Raw genomic sequence first — 18,138 nt, forward strand, 5'->3', positions numbered from 1 at the left:
CTTCTTTTGTTTACATATTTTATTTTTCTAAATTTATATTTAACAATTATTTTAAAAATTAATTAAATATTTTTTATTGATCTTAATTTTTTAAAATTAAAAAATGCGAATACACACGTATTATCACGCTTATATTTTTGTTAGACAAAAGTAAAATACAAATTTAAAAGTTCACAAAAATAGACCATAATTTTAAATATTATCATTGATAAAAAAATATCGCAATATTAATTACTTAATTATGCGTGCCAATTTTTTTTTATGAGATTATTTTTTTGACACTTTTAATTGTGATGGTGTTAAAATTACTAAGCATGATAACTTCGAACTCGCATAAAAATAATCAAACAAAATACAAAAGAATAAAGAAATAACTACTTTTTAAAAAATAGAATAACAAATTAAATCTGAACAACAAGATACACAATTTAGCCTATAACACACAGAATTAAATTCTAGAAAAGGAAAATGATTTCACTAAATAAACATTCTACTGAGATACATGAAAAAAACAAACAATTTCTTTTGTTTTCAATCCATTTATCGTAAAATAAATTAGCTCGCCTGAAGCGAGGCAATACTCATTTCGGTGGTCGTGAACTTGATTCCGTCGGAATCAATCCCCAAATCTTCATCCCTCGCCGGAAGCGATTCCGTATATGAGCGGTGGCGCGCCTTCGATTCAATTCCTAACCGATGGATTCACCGGGTAAGCTAAGCTGGATCCACCCGTTACATTACCGTTCGATAAATTTTCATTTCCCAACGAATTCGCGTTCGTTAATTTTCAGGTGCTTTGAGGGACACGTCGGTTATCGTGGTGACGCTGGAGTCCGACGAAGTCTACATCATCGTGAGCCTCTCCATCAGAACGGACACTCAGGTAATCTACGTCGATCCAACCACCGGGGCGCTTCTCTACTTTGCCAGGCCAGGGTTCGATCTGTTCAAGTCGCAGGGTGAGGCCTTGAATTTCGTCACCAATGGATCGCGATTTGCTTGCAAGAGCAAGACTCCCGCAAGGGCGATATTAGGATACGCCGCGTTCGGGAACGTGGCGATGCTCCTCGTCGCGACGAGGTTGACCGCCAGCGTTCCCAATATGCCGGGTGGCGGTTGCGTGTACACGGTGGCGGAGAGCCTCTGGATCAGGATTCCGCTGCACAATGCGGTGTCGCTGGGGAAGGGAGAGGCCAAGAACGTGCAGGAGTTGACGGAGCTTGATATTGACGGGAAACATTACTTCTGCGAGACGAGGGATGTTACGCGCCCTTTTCCAAGCCGCTTCCCGATGAATCAACCTGATGAGGAGTTTGTTTGGAACGCGTGGTTTTCTACGCCGTTTGTTGATATTGGCTTGCCACGGCATTGCGTCACGCTACTGCAGGTTCTGTGATCTCTTCTGTTTACGTTTGAGTGAATGTAGTATACCATAATTTAGAATTATCTATTGAACCCTGAGAATTGCAAGAAAGTACGTGAGAGTTGGATACTTCAAATGTGCAACTGAGTGAATCTAGTGTAACTTGCTCTTGAGATATCAGTTGCTTTGTTGAATCTTGCTAATTGCGTGAAAATAGGATAATCTGAATTCGGGAGTTCAATACAATTAATGTTACTCAAGGTTTTGAATTGTCGTCCCGGTTGATGTTTGTTGCGTTCCTAGATATTGTACGAAATTGCAAACCAATGTGCAATTGTCGTTGTGTTTCAGTTAATACACCCCACAAACCTTAATGTTGTGATCGAAATTGTAGTTGCAGACTGTTTTTTGAACCATGGTTACCTCTGTTATCTTGCTAGCTGAAAGATTTTGTTTGTGCAAATTGGATGCCAAGAAAGATGAGTTTGTTAGGAGGTTGATGAATTTTTTGCATTAACAACTAAGGATGTAAATGAATGAATTTGTGGTTTGCTTTCTGAAAGATGGCATTTGTTGCGTTTGGCAACATGGGTAGACGAGATTGTAGTGGACTGATGCAACAAAAAGTCTCTTTATGAACTCGCAATTGTGGTATACTTGTTTAAGTTTTGTAATTCACATCCTTGTATAGTGAGAATGATAAAATAATCATGAAGGTATGGATGTGCTTTGGCTGTTAGTTTGTTTTTGTGGGTATTGGTTTTCTTTTCTACCTCCATGCTTGTGCAGGCTCTGTCTCAATTAGTGATTATCTTTTATAGCAATGCTGTACCAAAGATAGTAAGTGTATAGATCGATTAAGATGTGAAATTCACATGTGCATTCTTTTGTCTCACTTGGTCTTGATGTGTAGGGGTTTGCAGAATGTAGAAGTTTTGGAAGCTCAGGTCAACTCGAAGGTATTGTGGTTCTCATAGCTCGTCGAAGTAGGCTTCACCCGGGTACTCGATACTTGGCAAGGGGCCTAAATTCATGTTTCAGTTCAGGTGAATGTAGATATCATTGCTTGTTTAACTTGCATTTTCCATTATAATTAGTTGATTTGTTGACTCACATAAGAATAGCTATCTGGGCTGACTTTAAGGAAATAATAATTTATTTTAACTTATTCCTGTTTGTCTATGATTTCCATCATCTTGTAAATTATAGTTTCAGTAGCTCTACTCGTTTTCTATTTATTATGTAGAACCTTATTTTTCTTCCCAATGACATGCGTTAATCTCGTTGTTTAATTTCCCAAATAGGGAAAGTTTCACAATCACTTATTTCACCCTAGTTCTTTTTGTAGTGTAACTTGTGCTTACTGTTCCTATCATTTATTCATCATATATTCTGTTTTGCCCCCTTGATAATCATCATTTGTGTGCCTTAGTATTACCACTTGCCAAATGTTTATTAGGTTCCATTTTGCAGGAAATGAAGTGGAGTGTGAACAACTTGTATGGGTTCCCAAACGATCTGGTCAAAGTGAACCTTTCAACACATATGTGTGGCGAAGAGGCACTATTCCTATCTGGTGGGGTGCAGAACTGAAAATTACAGCTGCAGAAGCTGAAATTTATGTTTCAGATTGCGATCCTTATAAAGGAAGTGTAGAGTATTATGGAAGACTGAGTAAGAGATACGATGCTCGAAATCTAGATGTACGTGCTGGTGAGAAACCGAACAGGAAAGCCTTGGTTCCCATTGTCTGCATAAACTTGCTTCGAAATGGTGAAGGGAAGTCAGAGTCCCTTTTAGTTCAACATTTCGAGGAGTCTATTAACTTTATTAGATCATCTGGGAAGCTTCCGTACACTCGGGTGCATTTGATAAATTATGATTGGCATGCTAGTACAAAATTAAAAGGTGAACAAATCACAATTGAAGGTTTATGGATACTTCTGAAAGCACCTACTATATCCATAGGTATATCTGAAGGGGATTATTTGCCTTCCCGACAACGAATAAATGATTGCAGAGGTGAAGTTATCTACAATGATGATTTTGAAGGTGCATTCTGCTTAAGAACACATCAAAATGGGATCATACGTTTTAACTGTGCCGATTCTTTGGATAGGACCAATGCTGCTAGTTTTTTTGGCTGCCTCCAAGTATTCACCGAGCAATGTAGACGGTTAGGGATATCACTTGATAGTGATTTGGCTTTTGGTTATCAGTCAATAAGAACTAATTATGGTGGATATACTGCTCCACTGCCACCTGGGTGGGAGAAGCGATCTGATGCTGTGACAGGCAAAACATATTATATTGACCACAATACCAGAACAACCACATGGATGCATCCATGTCCCGATAAACCATGGAAGAGATTTGATATGACATTTGAGGAGTTCAAGAGAACAACAATTTTATCTCCCGTATCTCAACTTTCTGACCTTTTCTTACTTGCTGGGGATATTCATGCTACTCTTTACACCGGTTCCAAAGCAATGCATAGCCAAATACTTAGCATATTCAGCGAAGAAGCAGGAAAGTTTAAACAGTTTTCTGCTGCACAGAATGTGAAAATCACTCTGCAAAGAAGATATAAGAATGCAGTTGTGGATAGCTCTCGTCAAAAGCAATTAGAAATGTTTCTTGGATTGAGGCTTTTCAAGCATCTTCCATCGATTTCCCTTAAACCTCTACATGTATGTGACTTGCCAACTGTCAAAGTTAACTGAGTGATGCCTTTCTGTTTCTTTTTCATGCATCAAGTGCCTAGCAATTGCAGTTTCATAATTAATTTCATGTTAGTCACTGAATCACATCTCCTTTCACTTTTTGCATCTCTCTGTCGCTAAATTTTCTGTATTCATGTCTGCTTTTGGTTGAGGGATTCCACTTTTAACTGTTGACTTGTAATGCCAATATGGTATAACTTTTAATGTTGAAACTTTAAAACCTTGTGGTTTTTAATGGGAACAGGCAAGCAGTTATCAATAACTTAGCCATCTGATCATTGTAGGTACCATCTCGACCGTCTGGTTTTGTTCTCAAACCAATTGCAAACTTGTTTCCTATTTCTGGTGGTGAAGCTAATCTTCTGAGTTTCAAAAGAAAAGGCCTTGTCTGGGTATGCTAAATGGTTTCTGCTTTTCATGTATAATTTTTTTCAATTATATATACCTGAAATTTTTATATATCTCATCTTACCAAAATATGTATACCTTTTCCTGTCACAGATTTGTCCACAGCCTGCAGATGTAGTTGAAATCATTATTTATCTCGGTGAACCTTGCCATGTTTGTCAGCTCCTTCTCACAATATCCCATGGTGCAGATGATTCAACTTATCCATCTACAGTTGATGTAAGGACAGGGCGCCATTTAGATGGGCTTAAACTGGTCTTGGAGGTCTGTATTTGGTTCTCATTGTGTCTAACAACTTAATATTCATGTGTGCATATTACTACTGAAATAGTTGGTCATGCTATTTGAATAGGAAGAATTCTTGCGCTTATTTGTGTTGTGTGCAATGTAAAACTTTCTAAAGGAATAGCTTGAAAGGCATCTTCAGTTTTTAATTATTATTTTGACTGTATATTCTTTATGGTTTACATAATGCAATATCTGCTTAGGTATAAAATAACATTATTTGAATTTTTGTAAGCAATGGTTTGTCTAGCTAAGGGGCAAGCAACTTATTACTTTCTTTTATGGAGTTTTTATGAATATAGTTCTGACATCTGAACCTGTCTGACATCTATTTGGCAGGGTGCTTCTATACCACAATGTGCAAGTGGGACCAACCTTGTGATACCCTTACCTGGGGCAATTAGTGCAGAAGATGTGGCTATAACTGGGGCAAATTCTCGTCTTCATTCCCAAGATGCATTACCCTTCTCCTTACTGTATGATTTTGAGGAACTTGAGGGAGAGTGGGATTTCCTTACTCGCGTAGTTGCACTAACCTTTTATCCAACTGTTTCTGGAAGAAAACCATTAACACTTGGTGAGGTATGAGTCGTGGCTTGACAAACTATAATAGTGTTTGGCATTTTTATTTAACATTCTATGAGGATTGCATGACTGCACTACTTTTTCTTGTGATTGAAATCCTATATATTGCAAATACGATGCATAATTTAGCTGAATAGGTGAGTTGATAATCAATCAATATAGGTTTAAATTCTCCATGTAACAATTTTACTTCCAAAATCCCATTCTTCTCCTATTCTCTGTATAACATTAGTAAATTTGATGTAGATCCATTTTGAGGTTCTGTATTGTGTGAAAGTCCATTACTAAAATCAAAATTTAATGAATCTTTCTGCCCGCCCCATTTTTAAATAGCGGGTGCTAAAGTATCCTTTGCTTTTAATTCTAATGTTTCCTAGCTAAGTGAATTGTTGTCTCAGTATTAATTTACACTGCATTTCAATAATGACGAAAACTTGTTCCTTTTCTAAATGGATTTCATTCTAGCACATTTTCATTATTTCCTTTTTTCTCTAATACAATTTTCATTTTGATGAAACAAATATTTTTTAAAATGTCAAGGTCTTCAAATTAAATTTGAAAATGCACATCTAGACCCGTGCTCAAAAAGCAATGCAACATGATTTTTATCGTTCTTCTACTTGTTACTAAACTAGTGGTTGAATGATTTACTTGCGTAGGTGCTCTCCCCATGCCTATTAGTATTAATTCAATTGCCGAGTTTATTCTTTATTGCTCTACTTCTATTTTCAAGGTAGACCTGTAAATTTGGGTTACATAAATCTTTAATTGCTGCTATATGATGTGGTTTGTCTATAGATTGAAATCCTTGGAGTTTCTCTTCCTTGGAGTGATGTATTTACCAACGAAGGCCCTGGTACAAGATTAGTTGAGCATGTCAAGAAGTTTCAAGAAGAGCAAAATCCATTTTTATCTGATTCTGATACTAGTCCATTTAACCCTTCATCCATTGAAAAAGTATCACCAACCGAGCAAGGAGGCAGTTCTGCTGACCTTTTGCTTGACCTCCTGTCTGGGGATGACCCACTTCCACACCCACTTGCACAACCAGTTACTGACAACGTTGTCTACCAGGAAAGTGACCCACTTGATTTCTTGGACCTAAGTGTTGAAAATCGTGGTGCCAAAAGTGATGGTAAATTTTCAGCAGAAGATGCCCGACATTCAGATAGTAATGCTGAACAATATTTGAAGTGCCTTAAAACTCTTGCGGGGCCAGGTCTGGTATGTTATAAATTTCATGCTGTTTCTATGAATCATCATAAATTTTCCGATAACATTCTTTTCTCTCATCATGATGAATGTTCCATACATTATTGTTGTTGTCAAAGATGATTCATGACATAATATTTGGATGTAAGTTTCATTCATGATTGTTATTTGTTATCAGATTCCTTGCAGTTTCCACTAAGGGATATTGTTATCTTATTTACCAAATTTCACACTTGTATTTGCATCAGAGTACATTCACTTTTATTTGGATAAAATTTCTATACTTCAGAATTTGTAGCAGTTTATATTGGTTAATTTAGAGGTGGTGGAAAAGTAAATTGTGTATTTGGTTGGATCAAAAAGTGAGTCAAGGTTTTATTTGAGTAAGTCCCTTAAATTAGTCCTCAAGGTTACATAGACAGGGGGTTTTTACATTTAGTCCCCTTGTCTCTTGGTCCTTTTTAACTTTATTTCTCCGGATTGTATTGCCTGTATTGCCCCAAAAGAGAATCGAGTTTTGCAAATTTGGGATTAATGGAAGGACTTTAAAATCTTCGGGGCTAAAAGGCCTGAAACCCTCCTTGTCTTTCTCTATTAAGTAGTTATTTTATAAAGAGAAAAATGGAATAAATGTGTTGCTTACACTCTGAGATATAGGTTATGCTTATGGCTTCTCTCTCCAGTACTCAGCTATTTCAAGGGAGTTTCATTTTTCATTGGGTAGGGAGAGTCTAGGCAGCATTTTATTTCATTTGTTTGAGGATATTTCTATTATGAGTCATACTTTTTTCATTTCTCCCTAATACAATTTCTTTAGCAAAAAATGTGAAATTCCTGATAAGCCATGCCAAACCAAGAGATGTTGGAGAACTGGTTAATAGTGATTGGTTAATCAGTCACTTAAAATGGATTGAATAATTTGATTCACCACCCTTGGGGTGGCTTAGCTGGGGCACTGAATGTAAAGTTATATTATACATATAGCTCTTAAACGGAAGAAGTAATTGTTCTTTTGGTATCTTCGGTTTGAATCTAATTCGTGAAGTATTGGGGTATGTTTTGTAGCAAAGAAAAATCAACTTCATTGAAGCCATGAAACTTGAAATTGAACGTCTTAAGTTGAATCTTTCTGCTGCTGAAAGGGATAGAGCCTTGCTATCCGTTGGAATGGATCCTGCAACCATTAATCCCAATGCACTTCTTGATGAAGCTTATATGGCAAAATTATCTAAAGTTGCAAACAATCTTGCTCTGCTTGGTGAAACTTCTCTTGAAGATAAAATTGTTGCTGCTATTGGTCTTGGGACTCTTGATGATAATCCAATAGATTTCTGGAATATTATCAGTCTTGAGGAAACCTGTTCTGGTGGCAACTGTGAAGTGCGTGCTGAAATTAAAAAGGAAGTTCATTCATCTAGCACAATGTCATCTACTGGTGCTTCAGAAGCTATATTCTTGTGTTCCCAATGTGAAAGGAAGGTTTGTAGAGTTTGCTGTGCAGGGAGGGGGGCACTTCTGCTTGTTGGATATAACACTAGAGGAGAGGTCATGAATTACAATGGTGCTTCAAGCCAAAGTGGCCTTGTTGATTTACCTGTAAATCGTTTATTAGCTCGGGATGGTATAATTTGCAAACGATGTTGCCAGGATATTGTGCTTCAGGCATTGATTTTGGACCATGTGAGGGTTCTGATTAGCTTACGAAGAACAGAACGCGTGGAAAAGGCTGCTTGCAATGCTTTGAAGCAAATCATTGGTTTATCTTGGGATTATCTTCTAGAAAAGAATAATGCCGATGATAACAAGCGTAATGGAAAAACAGTACGTTCGTTACTGAATGGATATGAATCCCTTGCTGAATTTCCTTTTGGCAGCTTTCTACACCCGGTATTTATTTAACTTAATTTATTTTTATTTTTGGCACTGCTTCATTTTTTTTTTTTTACTTTTCCATGTGAATTATCAAGCTGCATACAGCTACATCTACCAAAGATGTGTTTAATCAATGATATATAACTTTCATCAAGAGTTAAATCATGCATGGATGAGATTAATACCAATTATCTAAATGATTTTAATATTTGATTGTTCAGCGGTGAATATGTTGTTGTGAAAGGAAGGAAATTTGATACAATTGATGCAAGAACTTGAGATATAAGTTTTCGTTCAAACAATCACAAAATTTAGGCATGCAATTGCAAGAATTGTGTATATGATTTTTTTGTAGCTGAATTCTTGTGTATGATTACGAGGCCTCATTTTGCTAGACTATTGGAGCTGAATTAATGATTTTCAAGTGATATATCCAAAAAATATAGTAAAGAGAATCTTGTTGTCTAGAAAAGATTTAGAAAACTAGCAAATACCATATATCGTTAATTACATTGGCTGCTTTATAACAAATATTTCATCATTTTTAGTGGTTTAATCAACTGTGACTCTTTTATTATCCGCTTGTGTGTGCTAATTGCATGTTAAGTGAAGCATTATGTGGTTAAATTTTGTGTTGCCACCATGCAGGGAAAATAATAGATTTTTTTGCTTATTGGGGAGCCAGTATGATTCTTGGTCTTTCAAATGCAAGTGTAATCCTGCTTTTGCAACACATCTATATGCTATAACCATTATCCATGAAATTGCAGGTTGAAGCAGCAGCAGATTCTGCTCCATTTTTGTCATTGCTTGCGCCTTTAAATTCTGGTTTGGGGTTATCATATTGGAAAGCTCCATCTCGTACCTCTGCCGTTGAATTTGGAATTGTCCTGGGCAATATTTCTGATGTTAGTGGGGTTATATTGATTGTCAGTCCATGTGGCTACTCTGCGGCTGATGCTCCTATTGTAAGTATTTGTATGTCATTCCTCTGTGCTTTATTTTTTCCTTTTATTGTTCATTCAGTTTAAAGTTAAACTCTAGGAATATGTTGGCACAGGTGCAAATTTGGGCAAGTAACAAAATACACAAGGAAGAAAGATCTTTAATGGGAAAGTGGGATCTGCAATCTATGATTAATGCTTCCTCAGAATTATATGGACCTGAAAAGTCAGGAACAGAGCATAAAGTTCCTAGACATGTGAAGTTTCCCTTCAAGAATTCTGTTCGCTGCAGCATAATATGGATAAGTTTACGCCTTCCGCGAGTGGGTTCAAGTTCTATGAATATTGGAAATGACTTCAATCTGTTGTCTGTTGATGAGAACCCTTTTGCACAAGAAACTCGACGTGCCTCATTTGGAGGATCTATTGAGAGTGAACCCTGTCTTCATGCCAAGAGGATTTTAGTGGTTGGAAGCTCCGCTAGGAAGGAAGTTGATCTTAAACCACAACAAAGCTCTGACCAGTTGGCCCTGACTGGGTGGTTGGAAAGAGCACCACAGCTAAACAGATTCAAGGTAAAGTATACGCTATTTTTCTTAATCCTTTTGTGATAATCATTTTGTTTTTGAAGTTATCTCGGTCTCAAAAATATGTAATAACATCTTATTTTATCAGGTTCCAATTGAGGCTGAAAGATTGATGGACAATGATCTTGTCCTGGAGCAGTATCTGTCTCCTGTTTCTCCCTTGCTTGCTGGTTTTCGTCTAGATGCCTTTAGTGCAATCAAGCCTCGGGTTACCCATTCACCTTTTTCAGATGTACATGGCAAACATTTTCCTTCCCTTGTGGATGACAGATACATCACTCCAGCCGTATTGCATATTCAAGTATCTGTTCTCCAGGTAATTACTGAAACATTACTGCTTTTTGTCACGTTTCTCTTGCCTAGGTATATCCATGGAGGTTCTCCTTCCATGAATTGCTATGTTTATTAGAGCTCTGATTCTGTGTACCTAATTTTTTTGTTGGGGTCATGGTTGTTTGGCACCTGCACAATAATATGCAGAATGAATTTTAAAATAATAAAAAAGGCATCAGGGTTTAATTCACAAAGTATTTTTATTATATCCACGAAGAAGCACAAGTTTTCCTATTTTTAAGTAGTAGAAAAATAGATCGTCCGTTTGTTTTTTAAAGTTACACTTCATAGAAAATTTTCCTTCATAAGAGCAATTTGTTTTTTTTTTTAACAGAAATGGGAGTACTATGGCATCACTATGTTATTTGCCACCCCAACTATGTTGACACCACCAACAACATCAATCATTTGCGGCACATCAAAATAATTATAGAAAGAAAGAAGAAAATATAAAAACAGTGGGGGAACCAAACCTTGCCCATTAATCCCTAACCCTTTTTGAAAGGGTAAATCAAATCTCTTATAAAAACTCAGGACAAATAAAACTAGGAACATTGTCCCACCAAGTATAACCTTGAGATCTAGTGCCATAATGACTTTATCCATGCATTGATTATCTTTTCTAAAAATAGGCAAACAATGAATGCACATAGTAGTATTATTATTCACACAATAATTCAACCATCTATTGTGAAGATTCTAAGGAATAATACGAGTATTGGACCGAGCTTGAATAATAAGTTGAGAGTTACACTCAATCCAAAAATTAATCCAATGACACCTATGATCTCAGCATATAAAGCATTATGAACACTAAGCTATGAAGAGAAATAATCCACAATGGAAGCATGATGATCTCTAAAAATAATCCCACAACCAAATACACTAAGAGAACCTTTAGCTGTCCCATCAGCATAAGTATGTTACATTTAATCCAATGTGAAGGAAGAGGAAGCCAAAAGTCAGGAACATAGGACACAACCTTCCTAGGATGTATGTGCACTCCAAAACTTTTAAAGAATAGTAAGCTTATACGCATTGGACTTCATACAATCGGTACAAAAACTCTTAGCGCGATTGACCACAACATAAGGGTAAAATGTACAAAGTCTTAGTTTTAATGATATTTTGAAGTCTAAGTCCTAAGTTTATTTTTATCATGAAATAGCAATTCGAAATCTTAAGCTCTTAGGTGAATAAATACAGATGATTTTTATGTTACATTGGCTAGAGGCATAGAATCAGGGGTCCATAGTCCACCTAGTCTATGCTAAAATTCTATTTTTTGTTTAATTAGAAAGGGGCGATTCCGATTGATTTAGAGACCTCTGGCTCTCTAAAAGGCTTGTTATGAACTGACTGTTCCATGAACACGAGCTGTCGGATAAAGACATTTTCTTTTGTTACATTTTACATCTACTCGCCCCACTTTTGAAGTATTCCTTTTTATTCATCTTTTATGGGTGAAACAACCGGACTATTTTGATTGATTTCAGGAACCCCATACCGTGGTCACCATTGGTGAGTACCGATTACCAGAGGCACGAGCGGGAACACCAATGTACTTTGACTTCTCTGGCCAGATTCAAACTCGCAGAATTTCCTTCAAACTACTCGGAGATATTGCAGCTTTTACTGATGACCCCTCAGAACAAGATGATTCTGGCACTAGAATTTCTCCACTGGCAGTAGGGCTATCTTTGTCTAATAGAATTAAGCTGTATTACTATGCTGATCCATATGACCTTGGCAAATGGGCTAGCCTGGGAGCAGTTTAATTACACACGTCAGTACTGGTTATTATATTGATTGACTGTGTAAACATTATGTTGTATTATGGTATGTAAAGTTCATCCATTGATGTAACAGTATTATAGGATTATTCTATTAGGAACATTATTTGTATCATTTCTGGCCACTTGTGGGTTAGCTTGGAAAAGGTGGGATTTGGGAGTTTTTGATGGGGTTAGGGTTTGGAGGTTCGATTTTAGTAGTTATTTAGTTTACCAAAAGGGTGAATTTCATTTTTGACTTATATTTTAAATGTAATTGTTTCTCTCAAATTTTCTAAATTCTGTACATGTGCACTGGAGCACTGTTTGCAATATTTTACGTTGAAACTGGCAAGCCGATGAGCACTTGAACCTATAGCAGAATTTCTTCTGTAGCCACGGTTTGGTTTCAATAAACAAAAAACGTGAATTAAAACAAAGGCGAAGATGGGGAGGGTCCACGGTGGACAAAGCGATGGAACCTTATCTGGAATGAGCCAATGGATTTCCACTAGCAGATCACACACTTATTCAAATAACATCCACACTAATGTTGCCCAGTATTTTCCTATTTCGTGTAACGAGATAACCACCAAAACTTAATCATAGGAGCCAATGGCTCATTTACTAGCACCACCTCCTACCACTCTCTCCTCGAGAGCCCGCAACAGCCTCCTCTATTCTCGGAAAAATGGTAACTTTCCGACGTCAACAGTCTCCTGCTTTGGTCCCCAATATCAACAATCTCAGCCCTCTTCCATCTCTGATCTTCATCAAGTCCCTTCTCATAGTGACCACTCTCTGCGTCGCAGGTAATACTTTATAACTTGTTAACGTAGAGAAGTATTTTACTTTTACTCTCATTATTATTACTGTTGTAGTCTATTGAAATTAAATGAATAAAACGAATACGGTAGCTAATAAGATGAAATAAAGAATGGTGCATTGTTGTTACAATTACAATATTGCGTGTAGGACATTGATGGGGCTGAGTGGTGCGGTAGTGGTGGGGTTGGGTTTGATTGATGAGCAAAGGGCAAGTGGTGCTGCAAGGCGCCCACCGCCTCCACCACCAACGGAGAAAAAGGACCCGAGCGTGAGTGGTGTTATGGCTAAAATATTGGCTAGCAAGAGGAGAAAAGAAGCCATGAAAGAAGAAGTTGAGAAGCTGAGAGCCAGAGGCAAAACCGTTAATAAAGACGCACCACCACCTTAATAGTTTCCTTCCACATGTTTAACCTTTCTATTGGTTAATTTTACTTTTGTATTACCATTGTCGTTCAATTGAATAAGACATTTTAGCTTCACAGGTTTAATGGAGTGAAATGACATTCTTTTACAAAGAAATACTTGTTGATGATTTTGTAAGACCTCACAGGACTGTCATTAATGGTTGTGCTTACAATGAGCCAAATCATGTTGATGATTACCCCGCACGACTCCTTCAAGACTAATAAGTTCAATCTTTCGTGCTGCTATTATGAGAAAACTACAAAAATTTTCTAATTGGTGTTATAATATGAATCAACCCATAAAATCAAACGCATTACGAACTAGATCAAAGCATCATTCAAATTGTTGTGTTAATATTCATCAAGCTGAGATATCAATCAATCACCTATTCAATTTCTAACTCACATGATATGTATATCATAGTCATGACTTAACCTATTTAGAGTTAAAGAGAAGAATAGAATCAAATTTTATAAATAAAACTCAAATCCTTATGTGCATGATATTTGTAATGGTTAATTGCTTGAAGAATTTAGCCTTCAAGCAATGTAACTAATTTTTAAATTCAAAATTGGAAAGCTTGTTTTCAAGTATACCGAAATTGTTTATACTAATATGTAATTCGACTCAGTACAACTTACTAGGCTCAATTAATTAACTCATAATACAATTGTTCTTGTAAGGGTAGGAGCCAAGCGATCTCAAGAGCCTTCAGTCTTCTTCTTCTTACTCCACGTCTCCTCTCCTTACGGCTGACTCTGGTCCACCATTAAGAGTGGGGTACCTGCAAACACTCCGATGCCTAAGTCAGTAATAACCCAATATTCTCTCTGTACTATATGAGTTTTAGATAGCATACCACATGTCAGTCAGTAAATTGTCCTTTATACTACCTGCATTATTCCCACTTTTATTGCCTACAGGGCGGTTTCCTTCTCCCATTAAGCACTAAGGAATCTTAATCAATACGGTAACTGCCCCCAGACCTTAACGATAACATTTCTACATTCCCATTACAGTTGAACTTCTGAACTCTTGGACCTGTGTGCTATCTTTGTCATGACTGGGATAGGTCTACCCCTCTGCACTGCTGGCCCATTACGCATCAGGACCCTTGGGCCGAGATGTACCAGGCACCAAGGGCCGACATCTACTCGGCCTCCAATCCTAAACGCGCCTGCCACCCTGTCAAGCCACGCCTTGACTCCAGTGGCCAAGATGTGTTTGGCCATTAGACCGTGGTGTTCACGGCACCTGGACCGAGATACATGCATCTGACTACACCACCCTAATCCTCTTCTACTGACTGTGCCTTATCCTGAGTAACACCCTTTCCTGTCGTGTCCGTGGCCGAGTACATCCCTCCCAGGCTTCCTATACCCAGGCTTCCTATACTCGCAGTAAACAAAGTAAAACAAGAGTCTGTATGAAAACATAAGTGAAAGAGAGAGGGGTCGTACGTCAGCTCTGCAAAACAGAAATAGGAGTGTAGGGTCTAGAGATAGACTGGAAATAGCACGGGGCTCGAGATACAAGCTATGATGGCGACATCGAAATCCGTGCATGACCTATGTATAACTGATATCAGTGGGCTCCTATAAATAAAGATGAGGGCTCATAGTGAAAAGGATTTGCGCTCTGAGAAGGGAAGCCCCCCAAGCGAAGAAGTAGCAGCCTCCCCAGGTATGTCATCCCTTTCGGCTTATTGTTCTTCCAGTAGGTGTAGTGAGTCAAACGAGGAGCGGGATATACCTGATTCGTCGAATAGTCTAACATCCTTAGAGGATAGCGACTGTACTGTAGGGGCTGAGCAATATGCGGCCTTACATCGCCCGGGGTATGACTGGGCAGACCCTAGAGTGAAGCTTCCCTTGTCGCGGTTCACCCAATCCGCCGAACTAGCAGCCTGGCGCAAACGGGCTGATATCATAGCAGATACCGTTGATGAGCGTATTGTAAGTGTTGAGCGGGTTAGGAGAGGGGATAGCGTGTGCCATAGGCGTGAGGGTCATTCGCATGATTTCTTTTATATGTACGCAACCTTAGTGACTGATTTGCATGTATGCGTGCCGTTTGACGATTTCACAATGGGTGTGTTAAGAGTGTTAAATGTAGCTCCTAGTCAATTGCACCCCAACAGTTGGGCTGCCTTGCAGTCCTTCAGATTGATTTGCCGCGTGCTACATCTGAAACCATCACCCCAAGTCTTTTTGTAGTACTATAGTACTCGGTTAGGGGAACTGGCCAGTTGGGTATCCCTTGTAGGCCAGAGTCACCAATGCCTGTTAGCTGCGTACACCCAGTCGTTTAAAAGATTTAAGACAGGGTTCTTTAAAGTCATTATTAGGTCCGCTGGGGCTGAGTATTTCTATTTTGATGGTGGAACGCCTAAATTTCCCTTTTATTGGACCAAATTCCCCACCACATATCGTATTTGGCCGAGAGAGTCTCTTACCCCAGAAGACCGACATACATTGGCCTACTTGGACCAACTGCCCAAGAAACTCTCTTCAAAGAAAATTATTGGTGTATTTAGATCCTTCCATACGCGCGATGAGTTATTCGGTATGTATGCTTGTTTGGCTAAATGCCAGTGGTATGGTGTTAATGGGGGTTGACGCATTGATGTTTGTGCAGGTATCATGGCAGCTGTCGGTGGCTCTGGAAAGGATATCTACTTGGAACTAAGGCGGAAGAGGATGGAAGAAGAAAAGAAAAAGAGTGGTGGAAGTGCTGGGCGGATGACAGTAGAAGGGTCGTCACAGAGGGGGGACCTGCTACCCCCACCTGTTGAAAAAAAGAGGGGCAAACGTCACGATAGGCCCTCCAAGCCAGGAACCCCCCACCCTCCTTCGCCAAAAAAGACGAGGACTGCTGAAGAAGAAAGCCAAGACGCCTTGTCGGCCCTCTTTGATGCCCAGTTGAAGATAAATGAAGGCATAGAGGTATCCTTATCCCCCGAGGAGGCGGAGATAGTGTCGGCCATCCGTCCAGAGACCGTGTTGTATGCACTGAACGAGTTTCAAGCGAGAGCTATGGTAATGAGACGACACCTGGAGACGGTTTTAAGCAAATTGCCAGACTCCAGTAGGCTATCTGTTGAAATACAAACATTGCAAAGAGATTTGGCAGAGGCGAATCAGAGGAGGCAAGAGGTGTCTCTACAGTTGGGTAGTGTGAAAAATGAGAGGTCCCAGCTGTTAAAGGAACGCAATACGCTGAAAACGCGTTGCAAGGAGCTGGAAATGAAAGATGAGGAATCCCAAACCGCGCTGGAAAAGCTGGAGGAGAAATTGACGGCCTTGCAGGCCGAACATACCTCGACCCTGGAGCGAATCTATGAGTTGGAAGGATATGTCATGGCGCAACATGAGGAAGGCTTTTACAAAGCCGTTTGCCAGACTGCCCACCTATTCAACTTCGATGCAGGAGATGATCGGATTAACATCGAGAAAGATGTTTATGATGGGGTCTTGATGCATATTGACGACATAGAGTCTGCCAAAGCTGCTGCTAGTGATCCAGGGAAGGTGCTGTCGCCGCCGTCTATTTGATGAACTTATGTGTGTGATGTTTTTTGTTTTGTGTGCTAAGAGGACATTATATGTTATGTGTAAAAGGCCTTGAAGGCATGTGCTGAACTTTTATGATTTGTAAGACGTCTGTAATGAACTATCGTATGTTTGTGTGATATGATTGGATGTTTGAATTAACTGCTTTATATGTACTGTGAATTAACGCAACAGGAACATGTCTTGCAATTATCTTAGCAAGATGAGTGGTAGCGACGTCCCTTAGCATGCGAGCGGGAATGTTGTCGGCCACTAAGGGAGATATATTCTCGGTCGCGATGGCCGAGCGCTGGGAAAAGGTAGGTTTTGGTGAGATATGGGAAAAGTTAACGTTATATGGAGCGTAGTGTCGGTGTATGGGAGGGATCATCGCGGTTAATGATGCTACCTGACCCATGGTGAATAGTTGAGGGGAGGGCTCGTCATGGTTAACGAGGCTTCCAGACCCCTTGGTAGAGTAAGAACTATATTGACGCTTAGAAAAAAATGAACCAATCCAATCGCAAAACAATATAAAAGGAACACAAATACTTTATTGGTAACAGGGATGCCTCATTAAAATCTCCTCGACAAAAACCCTCCTTAGGGAAAAAAAATCAAGGTAGGAAAGAGTACATCGCGTGAAACATAAAGAGTCTTAGCTATAATAAAATTTCAGATGTGACGAATTCCAAGTTGCTGGTATAGGGGTCCCAAATAGATACTCTAGGCGGTATGCTCCCTTGCCAATTACCTCCCGGATGCGAAATGGACCCTCCTAGTTAGGGGAGAATTTGCCTGCATGCTTTCGTGCGTTACTAGCCATCCGCCAAACCAAATCTCCTTGAAGAAACGATCGATGCTTGACTTTAGAATTATAGCGGCGTTGAGCTCGAACCTTGGATGCTGCTTCTCATATGCAACTACGATCCCTGAGCTCGGGAAGCAAGTCTAGGTTGATGAGCATGCTTTCGTTGTTAAGGTGAACGTCAAAGAACTGCCTTCTCAGTGAAGTGTCGCCAATTTCAATAGGAATCATTGCATCGACACCGTATGTCAGGCTGTATGGCGTTTCCTGAGTCGTGGATTGGGGGGTGCAGCGATAGGCCCACAAAACTTCCAGTAGTTCATCGACCCAGGTGCCTTTCGCCTCCCCGAGTCGTTTCTTCAATTCCTTCGATGTGACCTTGTTTGCGGCCTCTGCTTGGCCATTTGTCTACGGATGCTCCACCGAACTAGTAACATGACGAATATAGAGTCCTTTGTA

General features: G+C 39.1%; 2 protein-coding genes across 2 annotated transcripts; both read left to right on the forward strand.

The window, feature by feature from the left end:
• The first annotated feature begins 483 nt into the window (after positions 1-483).
• On the forward strand, positions 484-12,387 carry SAC9 (sacI homology domain-containing protein / WW domain-containing protein). Its single transcript, XM_028064362.2, has 13 exons — positions 484-709; positions 792-1,387; positions 2,277-2,409; positions 2,837-4,056; positions 4,374-4,481; positions 4,591-4,761; positions 5,122-5,364; positions 6,166-6,591; positions 7,645-8,466; positions 9,222-9,419; positions 9,512-9,970; positions 10,071-10,298; positions 11,812-12,387. Exons 1-13 carry the CDS (start codon positions 697-699, stop codon positions 12,091-12,093), a joined length of 4,899 nt encoding a protein of 1,632 aa, XP_027920163.1. The 5' UTR covers positions 484-696; the 3' UTR covers positions 12,094-12,387.
• Positions 12,388-12,519: 132 nt separating this feature from the next.
• LOC114178448 (uncharacterized) lies at positions 12,520-13,516 on the forward strand. Its single transcript, XM_028064363.2, has 2 exons — positions 12,520-12,899; positions 13,063-13,516. Exons 1-2 carry the CDS (start codon positions 12,703-12,705, stop codon positions 13,301-13,303), a joined length of 438 nt encoding a protein of 145 aa, XP_027920164.1. The 5' UTR covers positions 12,520-12,702; the 3' UTR covers positions 13,304-13,516.
• The last annotated feature ends 4,622 nt before the right edge of the window (positions 13,517-18,138 follow it).

This window comes from Vigna unguiculata, chromosome 3, assembly GCF_037176805.1.
Source record: "Vigna unguiculata cultivar grain cowpea cultivar isolate G323 ecotype 2 chromosome 3, ASM3717680v1, whole genome shotgun sequence".
In the NCBI taxonomy this organism is placed as follows: Eukaryota; Viridiplantae; Streptophyta; class Magnoliopsida; order Fabales; family Fabaceae; genus Vigna; species Vigna unguiculata.